Here is a 22,717-nt window from a genome sequence, read left to right on the forward strand (position 1 = left end):
CCAAACAACTCTAGATCAAGGGAAAAATAGCCATATATAGTCAGATTTGATGATTGGATATGTTTTGTATGGTTTTCCCCAACTATGCCAAAACAGGGCAATGATGTTAATCTCCACGGTTAACTAGGCAAACGATTTGATGAAATTTTGCAGGTACGTAGGTCACATAACATAGATCATACACACCAAATTTCATCTTAATCTAAGCACAATTGATCAATCCGATCATCCCAACAAAACAGAGCAAAAACAAAACACCAAAAGGAAAAATAACCCAACCCAAAGCAACAAAAGATCAAACACCTAGTGGGTACTAGGCTCTAGATACCAAATGATGTGGATCCATGTATTTTATGATCCATTTCCCAAGGATTACCCAATTAATGATGCTTGATCTAACTATTTTTGGGAGATTGATTTTCAATTTATCAACACAAGACACAAGATAATAAAGATCCAACCAAAAAAAATTGAATCTAAACAAGAATGGATGGAAGATTTGGAATGGAAAGCATGTGTATAAAGATGAGATAAGAGAGCTACAACCATAGGACCTTAACCAAAAAGATGGAGACAACCCTAGGCAACTTTCATTACCTCTATCACCCCTTGGCTCTACTACTCAATGGATATACTCCATTGATGCATACCTTTACTTGAATCAATCAAAGATGGAAACAAGCAACCTTCAAGGAAGGAATTGGATACAATCCTCAAAGAGGAAACTCTCTAGGGTAGAAACTTTAATTCAGCAAAAATCCCAGCAAAATGGAATAACATCAAGAGGTTTTTATACTAAGGGTCCAAAAATAGAAAGTTGGCCCACAAAATCTAAAAACGGCAGAATCGCCCGGTCGGGCGTTTTTCACAGGCCAAAACGCCCGGCCCGGGCGTTTTCCCTGTTCCCGGGCGACTTTCCACACTGAGCCGGGCGCGCGAAACGCCTGGCCGGGCGTCCTCCTCGCGTCCTCAGGCAATTCGCCCGGTCGGGCGATTTTCACATGTGAAAACGCCCGACCCGGGCGTTTCTTCTGAAATCTCCGGCCGGCCCTCGTTCTTCAGCACGATCCTCAACTTTGGCTCATCCGTCCTCCTAGGCTCCTCCCGCTTGGACTTTTGAATGAAAGTTGCGAGTCCATCCCGAAGCCGCCTCGTCATGGCTCTCGTCATAGGTCCACCAAGTGAGGTCGTATCAAACATGTTCATACATGATGTGAAATTAATGGTGGTTCGATATATCTAGTAACAAACCCTACCAAGACCTACTTTATGTATAAGTGGGAGAATTTTTGGCAGTGGGTATACTCGAAAGCATGTTTTGAGTATAAGTGGGAGATTGTTAGGTTTGGTATACTGAAAAGCATGTTTCGAGCAGTTTCGCGCGAATAGAATCCTGCTTGTATACGGAAAACTCTATAATCCACTTTTAACCGGTTTCTATAATATTCGAGCAGTTCGCACGGATAGAATCAGTATATTATTACATTGTGTTTGCTTGTGCATTTATAAGATGTTTTATAGACATTTAAATGTATAAGAATCAAACAAAGTCTAACCCTTTTGCTTAATAGACCGGTTGTGGGCGACGTCCACTTTAAGGTAACACGGTCAGTTCTATGCAATGCTTTGCAAAAGAAAAAGAAGAATTTCACAACCCAGATAAGCTTAGACTACCTATCGTGAAAGGTAGCAATGTCAGTCCGATTATTTCTAAGCCTTTCTAAAATAAGATGATGTTGGTGTGGTATAGCACTAAATGGATCTAACAGCAAGACGTGTCTTTATTACTCTATGAATAATAATTAAGTGTTTCTTGCAAAGTCCACTCTTGGAATTAATAAGATGTTAATTAATTAAGTCCATAGCAAACATTAATTAATTAATGGACATTTATATCTTAAGCGCGGGAAATAAATAAAATAAATAACGAAAACCCAGATTACTTGTAATTTCGGATTTAGATGGGGAGTGCAATATTACTTCTGTAGTGGCTGCTCGTGATATTCCAATTAAAAGCTTATATTAAATTGGGGTTCAATTTAATTAGTAAAAAGCTAATTGGAGGAGCCCATATCCAAAACCTTCCATAGATCCCTGACTTGGCCCAACATGAACTTAATATAAATAGGAGAATAAAGGAGACAGAAAAACACAATTTTTTCTTGAAAATCACGCCAATCCCAAAATGTGAGAGGGAACGATATTCTCTATTATTCTCCTCCGTGAGATTTCCAGCTCCTCCTCCGTGAGGAATTTTCTGTCTTCTTTATTCGAGTCCTAGTATTTTGATAAGATCAGCCCACCCTGATATCGAGATGCAGTTCGGGAACCAGTCACAAGATCTGTGGTCTAGTATTGAAGATCATCGTGGAGAAGGCGCAAGCAATCGACGATTCTTTGGAGAATCAAATCGGTAACTTTAAACCGTAGAATTCATGTTTTAGGATTTACTTTCTTTGAGCATGAATTATTTGCGTTCTAGCATACAATTATCTGTTTAACATGTGAATTGATTAATCGTATAATCGGTCAAATAGATCTTTGTCTGATTTATTTGTTTGGCACAAGTCTTCCGCTGTGTAAGGGGCTCCAAACCCCATCAGTTTCCTCTAAGATTGAGCACTTGAAGGGAATACTTTTCTTCAAGAAGACAGGGAGGAATGCTACCATTTAAGTTATTGAGAGACAAGTCGAGAACCATAAGTCTAGGTATACTGCATATGGAGGTTGGAACTCCTCTGGTTAGCCTATTGTTTGCGAGAAATAAGAAATTGTCAAAATAATAATCAGATTGGTTTGCTTGTGAATGCAAGGGAAACTCACAGCTCAGAATGTTAGAGTGCAAGTCTAGTGTTTGAAGAGAACGCGGTATATGGTATGGCTTTTGCAAATCTGTCAGAAGATTAAGAGAAAGGTTCAAAGATTTCATTCCAGATCCCCAAATCCAACTAGAAATATCCCAACGCAAATAATTGTTTGAGAGATCCAAATTTAACAAATAGGATAAATTTCTAAGATTTGGGAAATCATGTATGTTGCAGGATGACATGTGCAATACATTTAAGTTGGGATATCCATGCAAACTCGAACTCATGTTGGTTGAATCAACTGACAAGTTGTTGTCTGAAAGGATAAGTATCAAAAGACTTGTAAGACTTTGGATCTTATTCAATTCAAAAGTGCCATTGAATAAGTTGTCAGAAAGCTTGAGATTGAACATGTTTTGAAGCTGGAAAAAGAAGTTAAGAATAGGACCTCCAATCCTATTACTACTCAAATCTAGCCAAATAAGGTTAGAGTGGTCTACAATGGAAATTTCATCGATTTATCCACTGAATTGGTTGTTGAATCGATTAAGAATATAAATCGAAGGTAGGACGAATAGATGGTGAGGAATGGTGCCGTTCAATGAATTGTGGCTTAAATCTAAACGATAAAGGTTTATAAGACCTTGAAAATGCAATTGAGAAAGTGAGCCCATTAGATTATTATTACTAAGGTCTACAATTTCAAGATTCTTACTTGTATGAAATGAAGGAATTGAACCAGTAAGAAAGTTACTTGATAAGTGGAGGTAAACTAGCTCAGTTAGATTAGCCAACGTGGAGGTAAACCCGAGTTTGATAAATCAAGGTAGATCAAATTAGGGAGACAATGGAATTGGTTAGGAATCTCACTTGTGGTGAAGTCATTGGATGCAAGGTCAAGGCTCGACAACTATGTCAACCGGAAAAGGGCTGATGACTCACCATTTTTTCCGGAGATGCCCCCGCTGTTGAGGTTCAAAGTGACAATGTGCCCCGACTCATCACATGCCGTGTTGTATCATTCGCCACAATCTTCTGTCTCATTCCAATCCGAAAAATTATGTTCGACGAAAGAACTGAATTCGCTCCTGAGCTCAAGTAACAACTTTTTTTGATCATGAGGCATTGGCCATTGACAAATATTATGAAGAAGACGAAGAAGAAAAGGAGAACAAGAAGCAAAGAAACTGCCATTTCAAAGAAGAAGATGTTTATTTATATTATGGTGGGAAATACTTGAGTTTAGGCACTTGCTTTATAGTAAGTACTACATGCAACTACTAAGAATATTTTAAAAATTACATTTATTAACCTATTTTACACGTAATAATAAGTCAAAATTGAGCACCTGCTTTGCCAAAGCAAATAGCTTTATTTCAGAATTTTATGTTAAAGCGTAACATTTTAAATGACTGAGAGACCAAAGCAGTGTCCAACTTTTTTCACAATATGATACTCTCTTTTTTAATTCCAATGATGCGCCGATAACCTTTTTCAGCCCATCTTACACGCATTTTTTAAGTCCAAAATCTTTTTAAGTCCAAAATCCACGCTTTGCTTTTCTTACTGTATTAGAGATAATACTCCATCTGTCATATTAGAAATTAAACTATTTCCTTCATGGATTGTCCCACTAAAAATAAAACGTTTCTTAAAATAAAAACAATTCAATCTCACCTCTCATATTTTACCCTCTCTTTATTAACTTATAAAATAATACTACATAAAATCTGTGTCGATTATGTTTCATATTTAATGATGGAGGGAGTAGTAAATTAAATCACATACTTTACCGTAGTTTGGATATATAGTTTTATACGATTTAAAAATGAAATATAATGATGTTACTCTCTTTGTCCTCTAATTATTGTCCACTTTGGTTCTGATACGGATTTTAATAAGTGTAAAAGAAATTGGGTTGAAAAGGTTAGTAGAATAGAGGTTTCATTTTTGTACATTAGTTTTATACTCCCTCCGTCCCAAGATAAGTGACATGTATTCCTTTTTGGGGTGTCCCACTATAAGTGACCTATTTCCATTTTTAGCAAAAAGTCATCTCTCTTACTTTAGTCTCCATCTACTCTATTCTCTCTTCTCTCCTCTACTTTTCCCTCTCTCATACTTTACTCTCTCCACTTTAACTTATTTAAATACCATTCCTTAAATCCCGTGCCCAAAAGAAGTAGGTCACTTATCTTGGGACGGAGGGAATATAAAATATGAGTTAAAAGAGTTAATGGTATTAGGGATCTACTTATCACTTATAGCAAAAAATGAACGTAGACAATTAATGGAGTGCGAACGAAAATAACAAAAGTTCACAATTAATTGAGACGTGGGGGAGTTAAGTTTGGTCAATCGTATCGCTTGTTGAATTTTGGGTGAAATCATCGGTGACATACTATATAAATTAAATTTATAATTGCCGCATGGCATAATCTAAGAGGTTGATCACCCTAGTCTAATAGCTCTAGTTTCACCTCAGTTTTATAAAGAATAAGTTTTGATTTGATCCATTCTCTATATTTGTAGCATTCTATTTAGCAAATAGGCAAAAAGTTCTAAAATGGCATGTGATAAAAATGGCCATGTCTGTAAATTATTTGGGCCCAACCTAGCTACTGGGCCTCTTCTTGGCCCATTGAAATGGATAGCACTCGACTGTGTTTGGAAGGCTTCATGTAGGTATGTATTAACCGGGTCATATTCTAGTGCTTATACCACTCTAATCCAAAATCAAGACCAAATCTTCATCCTTAGATTTGAAAATGAGTGGATGAGATTAAATCTTATGAATCTCAATAAGTAGTAGACAAAATATCAACAAAATGGTAATATCATCATTATGTTATCATAGGATAATTTTTTCGTGAATATTTTTTTATATCAACATAGTGTATTACAAATATCATGACATAAGAATATCAACACTTGTACAAGAAAATATCAACACATATTTATTGAGATTTTTTACATGGTTTTATTGAGATTTTTACATGGTTTTATTAAGATTTTTTATTTATTTGTTGATAAAAATCTGGTTATCAACATTTACGAAAACTAAAATAAAAAAATATCAAATTTCATCATCTGAACGTCGTTGGAACATATGCAATGGAGATCTCGTTGGAATCCTTATAAAATTATCTTTAATTTGATATATTTTTTGCGAAAAAATAATTTAAATCGAGAGAGTTACGTAAATTTAAAGTTTTAAGATGATTTTAATGTGATGGAATTGACATTAATACCCTCTAATTTTATTTATTAATTTTCTTAATTAAAAATATAATTCGTGTGACATTATTTCAACCACTAGATCATCTAATGGCTAAGATTTAATCTTAGTTTGGGATTGCTAATTAGTTAGCAATTGATCACTTCTCTGTATTGACTTATTTATCTTAAGATTTTGTTCTCATTAATATTAATATTATTTTAATCTTATACTCAAATGTTTAACGGTAACAACCTCAAATATAATTCACTTTAATCACATTTGTATCTTATAAATATTAATATCACAATTTTATAATTTCAATAGGACTCATTTTTCCTTTATCTTGTTTTCTTTTTAGTCACTCTATCCGTTTCTTAAAAATAGCAATTTTCAAACTTTCCATTTTCGGAAATCTTTACACCCTTTACACCTCCCTAATAAAGTGAACCTCATAATCCACTAACATTAATTCCATTACTTTTTTCTCTCCCTCTCTCCTATTTTATCAATTTTTTTCTCTCTCTCTCTTACTTTATCAATTTTTCTCTCCATCTCTCTTACTTTACTAAATTTTGCATTAAAACCCGTGTCATTTCAAATGTTTCTATTTTTAAGAAACGGAGGGAGTATATAATTTTGTAATCGTATGATTTATATGACTTCTTAGTTGGGATGGTTTTTACCCGATTGCGGCCCTTCTCTATACATGTACCCCCTTAGTCCCGCCTCATGTTAGACACTTATTTTCAACACTGTTTTTTTTTTTTTTTTTGCTGAAAGAAAAAGAACTCACTTATAGTGAGATGGTAAAAAAGGGAATGTGATTCACTTATAATAAAAACTGATGGAGAATTATTTTAGCTTTCATTATGTTTTATTTTTGGGTTATTTGCCTACAAATGCACAACTTTAAACATTTTTCTACTTTTCCCCAAAACTTTGCTTTTTGAATATAAATACATTAACTTTACATTTTTTTAATTTTTCCCCAAAATCAAAAATCAAAAACACAATTAGCAAAATAATACTTAGTTTGGGATTGCTAATTAGTTAGCAACTGATCACTCCCCTGTATTGACTTATTTATCTTAAAGATTTTTTTCTCATTAATATTATTATTATTTTAATCTTATACTCAAATGTTTAACGGTAACAACCTCAAATATAATTCACTTTAATCACATTTGTATCTTATAAATATTAATATCACAATTTTATAATTTCAATAGGACTCATTTTTCCTTTATCTTGTTTTCTTTTTAGTCACTCCATCCGTTTCTTAAAAATAGCAATTTTCAAACTTTCCATTTTTGGAAATCTTTACACCCTTTACACCTCCCTAATAAAGTGAACCTCATAATCCACTACCATTAATTCCATTACTTTTTTCTCCCCTCTCTCCTACTTTATCAATTTTTTTCTCCCTCCCTCTTACTTTACCAATTTTTCTCTCCATCTCTCTTACTTTACCAAATTTTGCATTAAAACTCGTGTCATTTCAAATGTTTCTATTTTTAAGAAACGGAGGGAGTATATAATTTTGTAATCGTATGATTTATATGACTTCTTAGTTGGGATGGTTTTACCCGATTGCGGCCCTTCTCTATACATGTACCCCCTTCGTCCCGCCTCATGTTAGACACTTATTTTCAACACTGTTTTTTTTTTTTTTTTGCTGAAAGAAAAATAACTCACTTATAGTGAGATGGTAAAAAAGGGAATGCGATTCACTTATAATGAAAACTGATGGAGAATTATTTTAGCTTTCATTATGTTTTATTTTTGGGTTATTTGCCTACAAATGCACAACTTTAAACATTTTTCTACTTTTCCCCAAAACTTTGCTTTTTGAATATAAATACATTAACTTTACATTTTTTTTATTTTTCCCCAAAATCAAAAATCAAAAACACAATTAGCAAAATAATACTTAGTTTGGGATTGCTAATTAGTTAGCAACTGATCACTCCCCTGTATTGACTTATTTATCTTAAAGATTTTTTTCTCATTAATATTATTATTATTTTAATCTTATACTCAAATGTTTAACGGTAACAACCTCAAATATAATTCCCTTTAATCACATTTGTATCTTATAAATATTAATATCACAATTTTATAATTTCAATAGGACTCATTTTTCCTTTATCTTGTTTTCTTTTTAGTCACTCCATCCGTTTCTTAAAAATAGCAATTTTCAAACTTTCCATTTTTGGAAATCTTTACACCCTTTACACCTCCCTAATAAAGTGAACCTCATAATCCACTACCATTAATTCCATTACTTTTTTCTCCCCTCTCTCCTACTTTATCAATTTTTTTCTCCCTCCCTCTTACTTTACCAATTTTTCTCTCCATCTCTCTTACTTTACCAAATTTTGCATTAAAACTCGTGTCATTTCAAATGTTTCTATTTTTAAGAAACGGAGGGAGTATATAATTTTGTAATCGTATGATTTATATGACTTCTTAGTTGGGATGGTTTTACCCGATTGCGGCCCTTCTCTATACATGTACCCCCTTCGTCCCGCCTCATGTTAGACACTTATTTTCAACACTGTTTTTTTTTTTTTTTTGCTGAAAGAAAAATAACTCACTTATAGTGAGATGGTAAAAAAGGGAATGCGATTCACTTATAATGAAAACTGATGGAGAATTATTTTAGCTTTCATTATGTTTTATTTTTGGGTTATTTGCCTACAAATGCACAACTTTAAACATTTTTCTACTTTTCCCCAAAACTTTGCTTTTTGAATATAAATACATTAACTTTACATTTTTTTATTTTTCCCCAAAATCAAAAATCAAAAACACAATTGGCAAAATAATACTTAGTTTGGGATTGCTAATTAGTTAGCAACTGATCACTCCCCTGTATTAACTTATTTATCTTAAGATTTTTTTCTCATTAATATTAATATTATTTTAATCTTATACTCAAATGTTTAACGGTAACAACCTCAAATATAATTCACTTTAATCACATTTGTATCTTATAAATATTAATATCACAATTTTATAATTTCAATAGGACTCATTTTTCCTTTATCAGCGGCACCGGAGGAGACATGAGTCGGTAAGGAATCACAGGTAGGAGCCTAAGCGGACGGAGACTTTGCAGTGCAGATCTTGACACCGGCGGAGGCTTCCCGGAGAGCTGGACGATGATGATCTAACTCTTTTTCAGAATGGAATGGAAACAAAACAATGCGGTGGACAGTCATAGGGTTTACTGCTTAGGTGGAATGATGAGTTTGGAATTTGTTTATTAAATAAATTGTGATAGATAGAGTGTTGACTGCCACCGGGTATCCGTGGATACCCGACCCGAAAAAACCGGGTACCCAAACCCGAAAAATCATCTAAATGTCTATCCAAAACCCGACCTGATATATTTTCTGGTACTCCAATACCCGCCCCGGGTATCCATACCCGACGTATCGGGTACCCAAATACCCGACTCTTTACATTCGTTAATAACTAATAAAAAAATTTAACTTTTATATATTAATATAAATATATAAATATTTAAATTGACTAATATTTTTAATGTTGCATTTAATTGGTAGTATAAAACTAAAAAAAGTTGGTCACTTTTATTTTAAAGTATACGATTATATTTATGTAATATGTAAGTAAAATAATAAAAGTTACGCATTTAATTAAACTGTAGAAGCAACCGATAATATAATCCAAAAGTCAAAATAACTATTTCAAAGGATGAATGCGAGGTGAGAGTTTGGAGAAGCCATGACCTAGAGTAAGAGAGATTGACTTATTTATATAAGTTTAAAGTAAGTTAACCTAGTAAGTTGTAATTAATAAATAAATTAGCCCAGCTCTTTGAAGCCCAAAATGGGTAAACCTAATTTAAAAAATTCTTTAAATAATAAATTGGATATTTGGGTAATACCCAATGCCCATTCGGGTTACCCAATACCCGATTTATCTTAAATTTCAATATCCAATCCCAAATCCAGTCCTATAAAATTGGATATTGAATATCCAATACCCGGCGGGTATCGGATGGGTACGGGTAAACCCAATACCCAATATTCGTATTCCTACCCCAACTAAGTATTAATTTGCCAAATGTGTTTTGATTTTTAACTTTGGGGGAAAATCAAAAAAATGTAAAGTTGATGTATTTATATTCAAAAAGCAAAGTTTCGGGGAAAAGTTGGAAAATGTTTAAAGTTGGTGCATTTGTAGGCAAATAACCCTTTAATTTTTCATTTATTTATAACTATTATTGTGCATTGCATAGAGGCTGATTTAGTCGTACAAATAAATCTGCCGAAAACGTTTGAAAGTGGCTACTGGTTGGGATCGGTCCAGTGAGATGATTGTAAGACACATTCAAGAATGAAAGGAAATCGAGTTCTGCGAGCTCATTTGGTATTCACCCGGTGAGCTTGTTTGAAGAGAGGTCGAGCAACCCAAGCTCTGTCAAGACACCCAATGATCTTGGGATTGCATCAGTGAGCGAGTCGTGGGATAAGTTGAGAAGATAGAGTGAGCTAAGATTACCAATTGCATATGGTATTTGTCCTTGAAAACGATTGGAAGACAAATCAATGCATGTAAAGTCAGGCCAAATCTTCACAAGCTTCACCTCAAACCCTTTGACAGTTAATGTCACGTCATTTTGGTAGTAACCACCATCACCTAAAAATTTAGAGTTAGAGTGGTTGAGCCTGGCATGTGTAGGACTTTGTAGCATCATTCCTCTCAACCTTGAGAAGTTTAGCAAGTTCAAACGACCACTGAAAATATTTGAAGATATATCCAGAATTTGAAGATTGGGCCAACTCTTACTACATCTCAAGTCTCCGCAAAATCTATTGGAGCGCAAAAGAAGGATGCGCAAACTCAACAGGAGCATGCAAGGGAAACTACCCTCAAGGTTGTTGTTTCCAACATTCATCACCAGTAGATTCTTACAATTTGCTAGAGAGTTAGGAACCTTCCCGCTTAAGTTGTTGTTACTAACATGAAAGGTTTGTAGGCCACACTCACTAGAAAATTGATCAGGGATAACACAATTTTGTTTCCCCTAAGACTGAGAACTTCTTGCACAAGATCTTTTTTTTTAAGGCAAGGAGGTATGGTACCACTCAAGTTATTGAAAGACAAGTCGAGAACACCGATTGAAAATGCATTGCAGATGGAGGTTGGAATCACTCCGGTTAGTTGATTGTTTGCAAGCAAGATAACAGAATTATTGAAATTTGAAAGAAAGGTCCAAATAGCTCTTTTCGGTTTCCCAAATCCAACTAGGAATATCCCCTCACAAATAATTGATTGAGAGGCCCAAACTGGACTAGGAGGATGCATTTCTAAGATCTGGGAAATTGTACAAATTGCAAGATGACATTTGTAACACCTGTAAATTGGGATATCCATGCGAACTTGAACTCATGTTGGTTGTGTCAACTGTCAGGTGGTTGCTAGAAAGAGAAAGTTCTACAAGTCTTGTAAAACTTCGAATCTTATTCAGTTTGAAAGTGCCATTGAATAAGTTGTCAGAAAGAACGAGACCTGATATGTTTGGAAGTTGGAAGAAGAAGTTAGGAATAGGACCTCCAATCCTATTACCACTCAAATCTATCCATTTAAGGTAGAGTGATCAACAATGGAAATTTCTTTAATTGGACCATTGAATTGGTTGTTGGATAGAAAAAGAGCTTCCATTGAAGGCAGGACAAAAAGATGGCGAGGAATGGTGCCATTCAATGAATTGTAGCTTAAATCTAAAACGGAGAGGTTTGTAAGACCTTGAAAATGCAAGTGAGAAAGAGAGCCTGATAGATTAGTTAGTGCAAGGCCTATCCATTTAAGATTCTTGCAGTTATGAAAGGAAGGAATTGAACCAGTAAGGAAGTTAGCCGATAGATCTAGGTAAACTAGCTCAGTTAGGTTGGCCAACGTGGATGGAAATGGTCCCACGAAACCAGAGCTTGACAGATCAAGGTGTTTCAAATTTGGGAGGCGATGGAATTGGTTAGGAATCTCACCGGTGAAATCATTGCGTGGGAGGTAAAGGCTCAGTAAGTATGTCAACTGGAAAAGGGCTGACGACTCACCAATTATGCCAGAGATGCTCCCGCTGGTGAGGTCCAAACTGATAACATGCCCCGAGTCATTACATCCCACGTTGTTCCATTCGCAACAATCACTTGTCTCATTCCAATTCACAAAACTATTTGGATTGGAAGAATTGAACTTGAATTCGCTCTTCAGCTCAAGTAACAACTTTTTTTGATCATCGAGGTATTGGCCATCGACAAATAATATGAAGAAAACAAAGAAAAGGAGAATGAGAAGTGAAGAAAGAGCCATTGCAAAGAAGATGACAGTATATATTATGGTGTGAAATACTTGAGTTTAGACTCTTGCTTTATACTAAGAGGATATAATGTGAACATGACAGCTTCTTTTCTTAACCCATTTTACACGTTATAATAAAGTAATAAGTCAAAACTGAGCATTTGCTTTTGGAAAGAAAATATATGCTTGGAGACTAAGAAAAAAAGCAAATATATGCTTGTCTGTATACCTTATTTCAGAATGTTTTGTAAAAATGATGTTAAAGTCTTATTTCATCAAGGTATAATCATATTCAATATAAGTATTTAAAAATATTAAGTTCATCTACTCAATTTTACAACTAAATTATGCAATCAGTTTAACAAGTTAGAAAACTAATTAAAATAAGCCTCTTAGTCTTTCAAGTCAACTCTTGAAGTCTATGTGATAGTTGCCACCATATATAGGACTATATTAGTAGTAGTAAATATCATTGGTCTACTATAATCTTATGGGATGGATTAAAATTAAATAGTCTATATTCTTATGGAATGGAGGGAGTGTGCAAATAAAATTATACTGTAGTTCTCATGACAAACAAAAAGGGAGTATAATTTAAATAATTCCCTATTAAACTTCTGAAAGATCATTTTGTCACTTTAACAACCTAGTTTATCATATGTCCGTTTATCATATATCCCGTGTATAGCACGGGTGTTAATACTAGTTATCATAAATACGATTGTTCGTTATCCTTTAGCATAAGAGATGTACTTTTTCTTAAAAGTACAAGTAATGCTTTCATATTAATCCTTTTAGCAAATGTGGGCATGGCCCAACTAAGAGATATGGATATATACCCAGTCCAAAATAAAGGCCTATCCAAAAGCCCATGACACCATCACATCATTTATCAATTTATTAAATCGGGCGCCTAAATATTGGGAAACCTCAAAGACATGGCTATGCCTGATCCAAAAATCAAGCCCACTCATCAGACTAAAATATATCACTAGATATTTTTAATTCAAAATTGAAATGTTGGTATTTTTATTTTTTGAGTGAAGAGTTTTTCTGAAAAGAAGAAAAATAATGGTTTATATATTTATCCTTTTGCTAATTAAACACAAGTCAAATTACACGGTGAACCTTTACTGATGGTGAAGTCTCCTAAGCCCATTCCTCCTCTCTTCTCTTATCTTTACTCGTCTTTCACGTCTTTTTCTCCTTCCTCTCTCGTAGAATATCTTGTCAGCAACTTCTTCTATCTTCTTAAAGTATCTTTCTCTCAACCTTCTGCAACAAAACAGTGTCCACACGACGCTTCCTATTCCCACAACATAACAGTGTCCATGCAATGCTTCTGAATCCCACAATATAACCAAATGCAGCAAACACATATTCCCACTCAATCTCCTCATCATTTGGTTCTGAATCGTCTGATGGCGATGGACCAGGTGGATGAGGGTTGTTGAAACTTCCGTTGAGTGGAAAACCAGATAATCCCGTGTTTCCTTCAAATGAATCTGCCGAAAACGTTTGAAACTGAGTGCTAGTTGGAATCAGTATATGAAGAAACTATATACCATAACATTCACAGATTTATTTATTTTTAAAATAATTATGGCAGTTACCAATTTTAGGCTGAATTTATTTTAAAACTCACACCATATTGTTTAGCCCAAAATCATTTTAAGAAATACCTAAAAATAGTGACCGTTATAGAAATTAAATAGGTTCAAAGTGAAAGGTCATTTAATAATTTTTCTTAATTGCATTCACATTCTTTGCATAAAATAATTATTCAAAACTTCTCAAAACTGGCCTTTTATATATTATAGCTATAGATTCTCACTTTATAAGTCGTTACGAGATGAATTAATTAGTCATTGGATCCAATCTTCAAAATGAAACAAATTCATAATTCCCAAATTTAACTAATTAAACAATAATGCTTTTAAAAGTTTATAATTTTTACTTAAAATTACCTAATGAATGTTAATTCTCTCGTTTTATTAAATGGTTACGTACGTTACTTGTAGCATTTAATGTTTACAGTTGTAACATTAAATTTATAAAACATGTTTCAACACGTTTCTACGTTACTTTAATTAATGTTTATGTGGATCACCACATGACAGAAAGTGTTCGACAAAAGTTCATTTCCAATTTACTGTTAATATGTTTGATCCCTTTCTACGTCAATTTACTGCATTCCATGTCAGCTGCAATATTTGATCTTTCAACTCTAAGTTACAAATTTGGATATTAATTTTGTATATGGTATGTATATTAAATACCCAATTAATTCAATGGATGGTGATGCAATAAGTCTATAAATACAACATTTCAAATCTAACAAGACCAACAACTATTCGAAAGAAAGAATTAAATACACCTTTTTTCTTCTCATTGCTTCGTCACTTCTCTCAATGCAACATCATATACTGTTTATATTGTCAACAATCTCCCTCGGAATTTCCCGCCGTCTCTACAAGTGCATTGTGAGATACTATGCACTCGCCGCGGATAAGGAATATATATTATCATTTGATGAGAATTCTTTTTCCTCTTTGTTAGCATGTCGTTTCGTGTGAAATGGAAAAAGCAAGGCGTTCTATGTTAATGACAAGAACTCGATACATAATCAATGCAACGATAATGGGGTACGCTATTATGCTGTGAAGCCTGAAGGTTTCTACTTCGCAAATGTGTATCCCCCCGAATAACAAAATAATTTAGCAAATGTAGTATGTTACTACTATAACATTGTAATATGGCCGAATATAATCCTCTAATTACTGAATACGGAGTATATGTCGCATAAAAAATGACAAAATCCAACTTGGACAGATGGAGTATTAACATATTTTGAGTAGTTTCCAAATCTCGAATACTGAACCTTGAATTTTTGGGTAGCTTTAGCTAATATGGGTATTGGACAGAAGGATCATTACTTTTGCTTTGATTATCTTTTGTTTTGCATTTAGTTATAACTATATATCATTATTGTGCATTGTAAAGAGGCTGGTCTTATCTTATAAAAACTCCATATTGAAGAAATAGATTGAATGGGATGGCATACAAATTTAAATAAAGATGATCGATTTAATGTTATAGTACTAATAATGATGAATAAATGTACTATAGGTAGTGAAATTGGTCAGCCAAATAATATAAATGATAAATATATTAATATATTGTGGTAATATTTTGAGATAGTATCTACAAAATTAAAAATAATAAATTTCATGAATATTTCAAAATAAATCAAATTAAACTATTTTTAAATGTGAAAAATTCTCTTCGGCTCCTTATTATTGGGCTGATTCCGTCCCATTATTATAATCAAAGCCCAAAAGTGCGTGCACAAGCCCAATAAAGTTGAGAAGGTCCCAAACCTTAAAAAAGTTTAGAAATTCATTATGCCCTAAACTAATATCATTTGATTCTTTTTCTTTTCTTAGAGATGAAAATTTTACCTAAGATGTCTTGATTTATTTATTAATACACATTTATATCTCATTTTTTTAACAAACTCAAAAACTGAATTTTCAAAATTTGCAATTATCACTAAGCTTTATGGTTTCAAGATTCTTGCAGTTATGAAATGAAGGAATTGAACCATTTAGAAAGTTACTTGATAGATCCAGATCAAGTAGCTCAGTTAGATTAGCCAATGTGGTTGGAATTGGCCCTCTGAAACCAGAACTTGACTAATCAAGGTCTGTCATGTCTGGGAGGCGATAGAATTGGTTAGGAATCTCACTTGTGGTGAAGTCATTGCCTGAGAGGTCAAGCCTCGACAAGTATGTCAGCCGGAAAAGGGCTGATAACTCACCAATTACGCAAGATATGCTCCCGTTGTAGGGGTTTAAACTGGTAACGTGCCTGACATACTTGGATTTTGCTTGGTTTTAGAGAGTAATCTTGCATGGTTTTTATCACATTTCGTCTATTATCGGATATGATTATGATTACTTCCCTATTATTTTGGTATTTGACCATTTTGTGAAGAATGTGTAGAAAAATGTGCAAAATAAGTGGATGTGTAATAGCCTTAGTTTGAGGCAGTTTTTCTGGAGATTTCGAAGTCTAATCAGCCCCTAATTCATACCATTCTCTTCGTCTTTGAAAGAGCTTCACGTGGATATCTCGCACGCCTCAATCGGAGTCCCGTAGAAGAAGTTATGGCCATTAGACGAACACTGCCCAGTCCAGTGAAAACGCCCGACTTAGGGAAGAAAACGCACGGTTTGAGAAGAAAACGCCCGGGGACAGACGAAACGCCCGGTTTGAGAAGAAAACGCCCGGGCACGGCGCCCGGGCGGGTGTTTTGCTTTATATATATGTGCAGCGCCTAGGGTTCAGGGATTCACGCCCATCCGCCTCCTACACCATTCATCCGCCTCCGAACATCCCAATACACCAATTTTCGTCCAAGAGCAAGAGAAGGGCGATTGAGAAGAGTTCAACCATCAAGATGAAGGATTCTCAACCCCTAATTCATCTCTGGGGAATTTAGTATCAATTTAGTTGTGTTTTCCATGTATTCTACCGATTATTTTGTGGGATTCTTGTAAACATGAGTAGCTAGATACATTTGTGGAGCTTTGGGTGAAGATTACTTGAATATGTTTTGATTTAATCGAATTGAACCTTCGCCTAGCTCTTGTGGTTATTTTGCTTGTTCTTGTGCTTTTATTGTTCTTTTGTTTGGCCAACATTAGAACTATGTCCGTCTAACTAGATTAATTGATAGATAGCTAGTTCTACGTAGTAAAAGGAACGAGTACAACACATAGGTTTATGTATACTCGAGAGAGGGGACCCTTTGTGAGAGTTTGAGTCTTAGGATTTTAAGGAATTAGAATCTAATCTATTGGAAGGAGACTTTGATAGTTATAATCTAATCAACTGGGTAGGTGCACTCGAGAGAGGGCTTATCCTATGGTAGCGACATTCCTAATAATCCCAGAGACACAAATAGGTGAATCGACCTTTGAATGTTATGCTTGGCTCATGTAGTTATTTTGTCATTCCCGCGCCTTTACATTCATTGGATTAGCTACCCGTTTGAATGCATATTTACATTGTTACAATATACGAGAGTTGATTAACAAATGTGTGATTTGGGAGTGGACAACACCTTAATCAATATCATCCGAGAGGAGTAAGGTTTTGTGTGAGGATATAAATCTTAGGAGCCTTTTGGAGTTGTGTGCTTACACTATAAGGTGACTTTGGGCCTAGCATGCAACCTACAAGTCATGTGCATTCGAGAGAAGGCATGATCTTACCTTCGTGATAGCTTAGTAACTCTTGAGACCCCAGTTGGCATAGCTTGAAGATTGATTTAGAGGTTTAGTGAGATTAATCAAGACTATAACATTATAGTTGGATCCCAAAGCTCTACTCTTTCTCCACTTTCTCTTCAATTCACTCATCTTCATTTTATTTACTTTGTTTTGATTCATTGTTCTTAGGATTTAGATACAAAAACCCAATCTTTGGTTGTCTAAATAGCGAATGATCTTGATTCGAGGTACTTAAGCACTTAATTAGTCTCTATGGATACGATACTCTTGACTTGCCTATACTACGATAGCCTCGTACACTTGCGGGTATTTCTCGTGTTAAAATAATTCGAGTCAGTGCCCCGAGTCGTCGCATCCCACGTTGTTCCATTCGCAACAATCACCTGTCTCATTCCAATTCACAATACAATGTGGAATGTAAAGATTGAATTTGAATTCACTCCTGAGCTCAAGTAACAACTCTTTTTGATCATCGAAGCATTGGCCATCGACAAATATTATGAAGATGACGAAGGAAAAAAGGGCGCGAAGAAGCGAAGAAAGAGGCATTGCAAAGAAGATGATATGTATGTTAATATTATGGTGGGAAATATTATGGAGGGATCATTAAGTTTTATTTTTTATATAATCATATAAAAAAATAAGATATTACAAAAACATAATCATCGATAGAAGTTTGAAGCACACAAAAGATACACACATTGCTAAAATGAAAGTTCACACCACACTAGTTAAACACAAGACAAATTACACAGGGAACAACCTTTACTGATGACGTCTCCTAAGCCCATTCCTCCTCTCTTCTCTTCTCTCCTTCTCTTCTCTTCTTCTTCTTACTCTTCTCTCGTGTCTTCTTCTTCTTCCTCTCTCGTAGAATATCTTGTCAGCTATCTCCTCTATCTTTTCAAAGTATCTTTCTTTCATGCTTCTGCAACATAACAGTGTCCATGCAATGCTTCCGAATCCCACAACATAACCAAATGCAGCAAACACATATTCCCACTCAATCTCCTCATCTTTTGATTCTGAATCCTCTGATGGTGATGAACCAGGTGGACGACGGTTGTTGAAACTTCCGTTGAGTGGGAAACCAGATAACCCCGCGTTTCCTTCAAATGAATCTGCCGACAACGTTTGAAAGTGGCTGTTGGTTGGGATCCGTCCTGTGAGATGATTGTAAGACAGATTCAAGAATGATAGGAAATCGAGTTTTGTGAGCTCATCTGGTATTCTTCCGGTGAGCTAGTTTGAAGAGAGGTCGAGCGAACCAAGATCTGCCAAGGCACCCAATGATCTTGGGATTGCATCAATGAGAGAATTGTGGGATAAGTTGAGAAGATAGAGTGAGCTAAGATTACCAATTGCCTCTGGTATTTCTCCTTGAAAACGATTGGCAGACAAATCAATGGATGTAAAATCAGGCCAAATCTTTATAAGCTTCACCTCAATCCCTTTGACTGTTAATGTCACCTCATTATGGTAGTAACTGTCAGCACCTAGAAAATTGGAGTTTGAGCGATTGAGCCTGAGATGTGTAGAACTCTCTAGCATCATTCCTCGAAAACTTGAGAAGTTTAGCATATTCACATTACCACTGAAATAATTTGAAGATATATCCAGAATTTGAAGATTGGGCCAGTTCTTACTACATCTCAAATCTCCATGGAATCTGTTGGAGCGCAAGAGAAGGATGCGCAAGCTCAACGGCAGCATGCAAGGGAAACTACCCTCAAGGTTGTTGTTTCCAACATTCATCACCCGTAGATTCTTACAATTTCCCAGAGACTCAGGAACCCTACCGACTAAGCTGTTGTTACTAACATCAAAGGTTTGTAGGTTACACTCACTAGAAAAAAGATCCGGGATAACACCACTGATTTGGTTTCCCCTAAGATTGAACACTTCCCTTGCAATTCCTTTATTTATTAGGCAAGGAGGTATGCTACCACTCAAGTTATTGAAAGACAAGTCGAGAACACCTAAATAAGATACATTGCAAATGAAGGCTGGAATCGCTCCAGTTAGTCTATTGTTTGCGAGCAAGACATTATAATTAGTAAAATATGTAGGGATGAGAGGCTTTTCAAAACCAGTTAGAAGATTAAAGGAAAGGTCCAAGTAGTTCCTTGAGGTTTGCCAAATCCAACTAGGAATATCCCCTCGCAAACGATTATTTGAGAGGTCCAAATAAAGCAAATAGGATGCATTTGTAAGATCTGGGAAATCGTACAAATTGCAAGATGATAGGTTCAAACTATATAAATTGGGATATCCATGGGAACTTGAACTCATGTTGGTTGTGTCAATTGACAGGTTGTTGTTAGAAAGACTAAGTACTGAAAGACTTGTGGAACTTTGAAACTTATTCAGTTTGAAAGTGCCATTGAACAAGTTGTCAGAAAGAATGAGTTTTGATATGTTTCGAAGCTGGAAGAAGAAGTTTGGAATGACACCTCCTATCCTATTGCTACTCAAATCTACCCAAACAAGGTTAGAGTGGTTTGCAATGCCAACAACTTTAATTTGTCCGCTGAATTGGTTGCGGGATAGATAAAGATATTCAATTGAAGGCAGGACAAAAAGATGGTGAGGAATGGTGTCGTTCAACGAGTTTCGGCTTAAATCTAGCACAAAGAGGTTTGTAAGACCTTGAAAATGCAAGTGAGAAAGTGAGCCCGTTAGATTATTTTGAGCAAGGTTTATGATTTCAAGATTCTTGCAAGTTTGAAATGATGGAATTGAACCAGTGAGGAAGTTACCCACTAAGTAGAGTCGAGCTAGCTCTGTTAGGTTAGCCAAGGTGGATGGCAATGGTCCCACGAAACTCGAAAATGTCAAGACAAGGTATACCAAATTTGGGAGACGATGGAATTGGTTAGGAATCTCACTTGTGGTGAAGTCATTGTTTGAGAGGTCAAGCCTCAACAAGTATGTCAACCGGAAAAGGGCTGATGACTCACCAATTCTTCCGGAGATGCCCACATTTGGGAGCATCAAATTGATGATGCGACCGGCGTCATCGCATCCCACGCCGCCCCATTCGCAGCAATCACCTGTCTCATTCCAATTCGCAATACTATATGGAATGGAAGAATTGATTTTGAATTCGCTCCTGAACTCAAGTAACAACTTTTTTTGATCATCGAGGCATTGGCCATCGACAAATACTATGAACAAGACGAAGAAGAAAAGGGCGCGAAGAAGCAAAGAAAGAGCCATTGCAAAGAAGAGGAGGTATGTTAATATTATGGTGGGAAATAGTTGAGTTTAGGCTCTGGCTTTAAATATTTCAAGTAAACTCTTGGAGTCTATGTTGATAGTTGATACCATATGTAGTATTGGTCTACCATGTGGTAAACTAAACAAAAAAGGAATATCACTTTGTCTCTATAATCAACACGCAAAGATAGACTTTAACTTTGTTTTTTAGTAAATCACACCACATATTTCTAACTTTATTTTTCAGTAAATCACACCACATATTTCTAACTTTGTTTTTTAGTAGATCACACCACATATTTCTAACTTTGGTTTTTTAGAAAATTCGTTAGATATATTTAAATCGGGCTGTGATCAATTGCTAACTCTCTTAAGTTGTTAATTTGCTAACTCATCAATGCAGTGTATTAAAAATGTCAACACATGATTTTGTTGAACTTCAATATAATGTGTTGATATTTTTAATACACAACAACATTAATGAGTTAGCAGAGTTAGCAATTTAAATAGTTAGCAATATAACACACCTCTATTTAAATCACATCACAATGAAAAGTTTTTTTGCATATGGACAATAAGAAAGTAAACTGATGAAAGGTAACAATAATTATATTCTCCGTTCATCAATTATTGTCAAAGATTGCACATGTATTTATAATATATAGAATTACAAGGAGATAACCTATACTAAGAAATATTATAATCATATTCTAACATTCTATGGAAATAAATAAAGAAAGGATTGATTTTATTCGTTTGATGTTGAAATCTCACTTTAAGTCATCTTTTAATTCTGTGTTGAATAGTCTAAACATAAGTGGGCTTACCATGTGAAATATTGAACAAAACTTTGTTGCTTCAACTCAGAAACGACAGAGACTTTGAAATTTCGATGCTAAAGAATCAAATTTTCGGAGTTTTAAAATAATACATTTTTTTAAAATAGATTTAACAAAATTTGATTTGTTTTCTCTCTACACTTCTTACACGCTCAATTTATGAGATCAAAATTCGGACTTTTTATTTCTTATATATTGGGTATAATAGCCATTTCAATAGCATAGTTTGCATTAATTTGAATAGTTCCACAAGGTTTGGAAAACCAAATATTAACATGAAGTTTTAATTTAGATTAATCATATCGCATGTCAAATTTTGGGTGAAATCCATGGCCGTCAAAATTTTTGAAAAAATCACAAAAATTTCAACTATCATATTGATGATTTGATTCTCTAATATACCGTTACTACATAAAATACATTTTATAAATCCGGCATAAGGCGTATTCTAAGAAATTTAATAGCTCTAGTTTGGCTATACTAATAAATTTTGATTTGATCCATTTTCCATATTCGTAGCAATCTAATTAGAAGTACACAAATGTCCTGTGTTAAATAATGGGCCATGTCTGTAAATTATTTGGGCCCAGCCCAGTTTCTGTTATCCTGTAGTGGGCTTCTTGGCCCATAGAAGTGGATCAAACTATGCTGAATTTGGTGCGCTTCATGTATGTTTTGTATTGTCTTACTTATCTTAATATTTTTCACATACCATACTATCTCCGTATCAATTTTATCACTTTAACATCAATCAAAATTAGTCTAATTCTTAAAATGAAAAGTTTTAAAACATTTCTAACTCTTGCTACCATTCTAAATATGGATCCCACAATCCACTAACACTACTTAAAATCAACTCATTTATTGTTGAGTCGAGCTTGATATTTTTTCCAAGTCCAAAATAAGCCGTTAAGAAAATGATTACTATTTCTAGAATGTATGATCACCTATTTTGATATAGCATATACTTAAGATTAGAAATTTAGAAGTATCACATCGATAAAT

The 22,717-nt window shown here is 34.7% G+C and overlaps 3 protein-coding genes across 3 annotated transcripts; all 3 read right to left on the bottom strand.

Moving 5' to 3' along the window:
* Positions 1 to 10,429: 10,429 nt before the first annotated feature.
* On the bottom strand, positions 10,430 to 10,954 carry LOC125190459 (receptor-like protein 43). The gene has a single exon (XM_048087779.1). The coding sequence runs from the start codon at positions 10,952 to 10,954 to the stop codon at positions 10,430 to 10,432; it is 525 nt and encodes a 174-aa protein (XP_047943736.1).
* A 680-nt stretch (positions 10,955 to 11,634) lies between these two features.
* Positions 11,635 to 12,369, bottom strand: LOC125190467 (receptor-like protein 35). Its single transcript, XM_048087790.1, has one exon. It carries the CDS (start codon positions 12,367 to 12,369, stop codon positions 11,635 to 11,637), a length of 735 nt encoding a protein of 244 aa, XP_047943747.1.
* A 1,239-nt stretch (positions 12,370 to 13,608) lies between these two features.
* On the bottom strand, positions 13,609 to 20,873 carry LOC125190475 (receptor like protein 26-like). The gene is made up of 3 exons (XM_048087799.1): positions 18,923 to 20,873; positions 18,492 to 18,817; positions 13,609 to 13,914 (listed from the first exon to the last, which is right to left on the bottom strand). The coding sequence occupies exons 1-3, from the start codon at positions 20,871 to 20,873 to the stop codon at positions 13,609 to 13,611; spliced, it is 2,583 nt and encodes an 860-aa protein (XP_047943756.1).
* Positions 20,874 to 22,717: the final 1,844 nt, after the last annotated feature.

This window comes from Salvia hispanica, chromosome 1 (assembly GCF_023119035.1).
Source record: "Salvia hispanica cultivar TCC Black 2014 chromosome 1, UniMelb_Shisp_WGS_1.0, whole genome shotgun sequence".
NCBI classification, from domain to species: Eukaryota; Viridiplantae; Streptophyta; class Magnoliopsida; order Lamiales; family Lamiaceae; genus Salvia; species Salvia hispanica.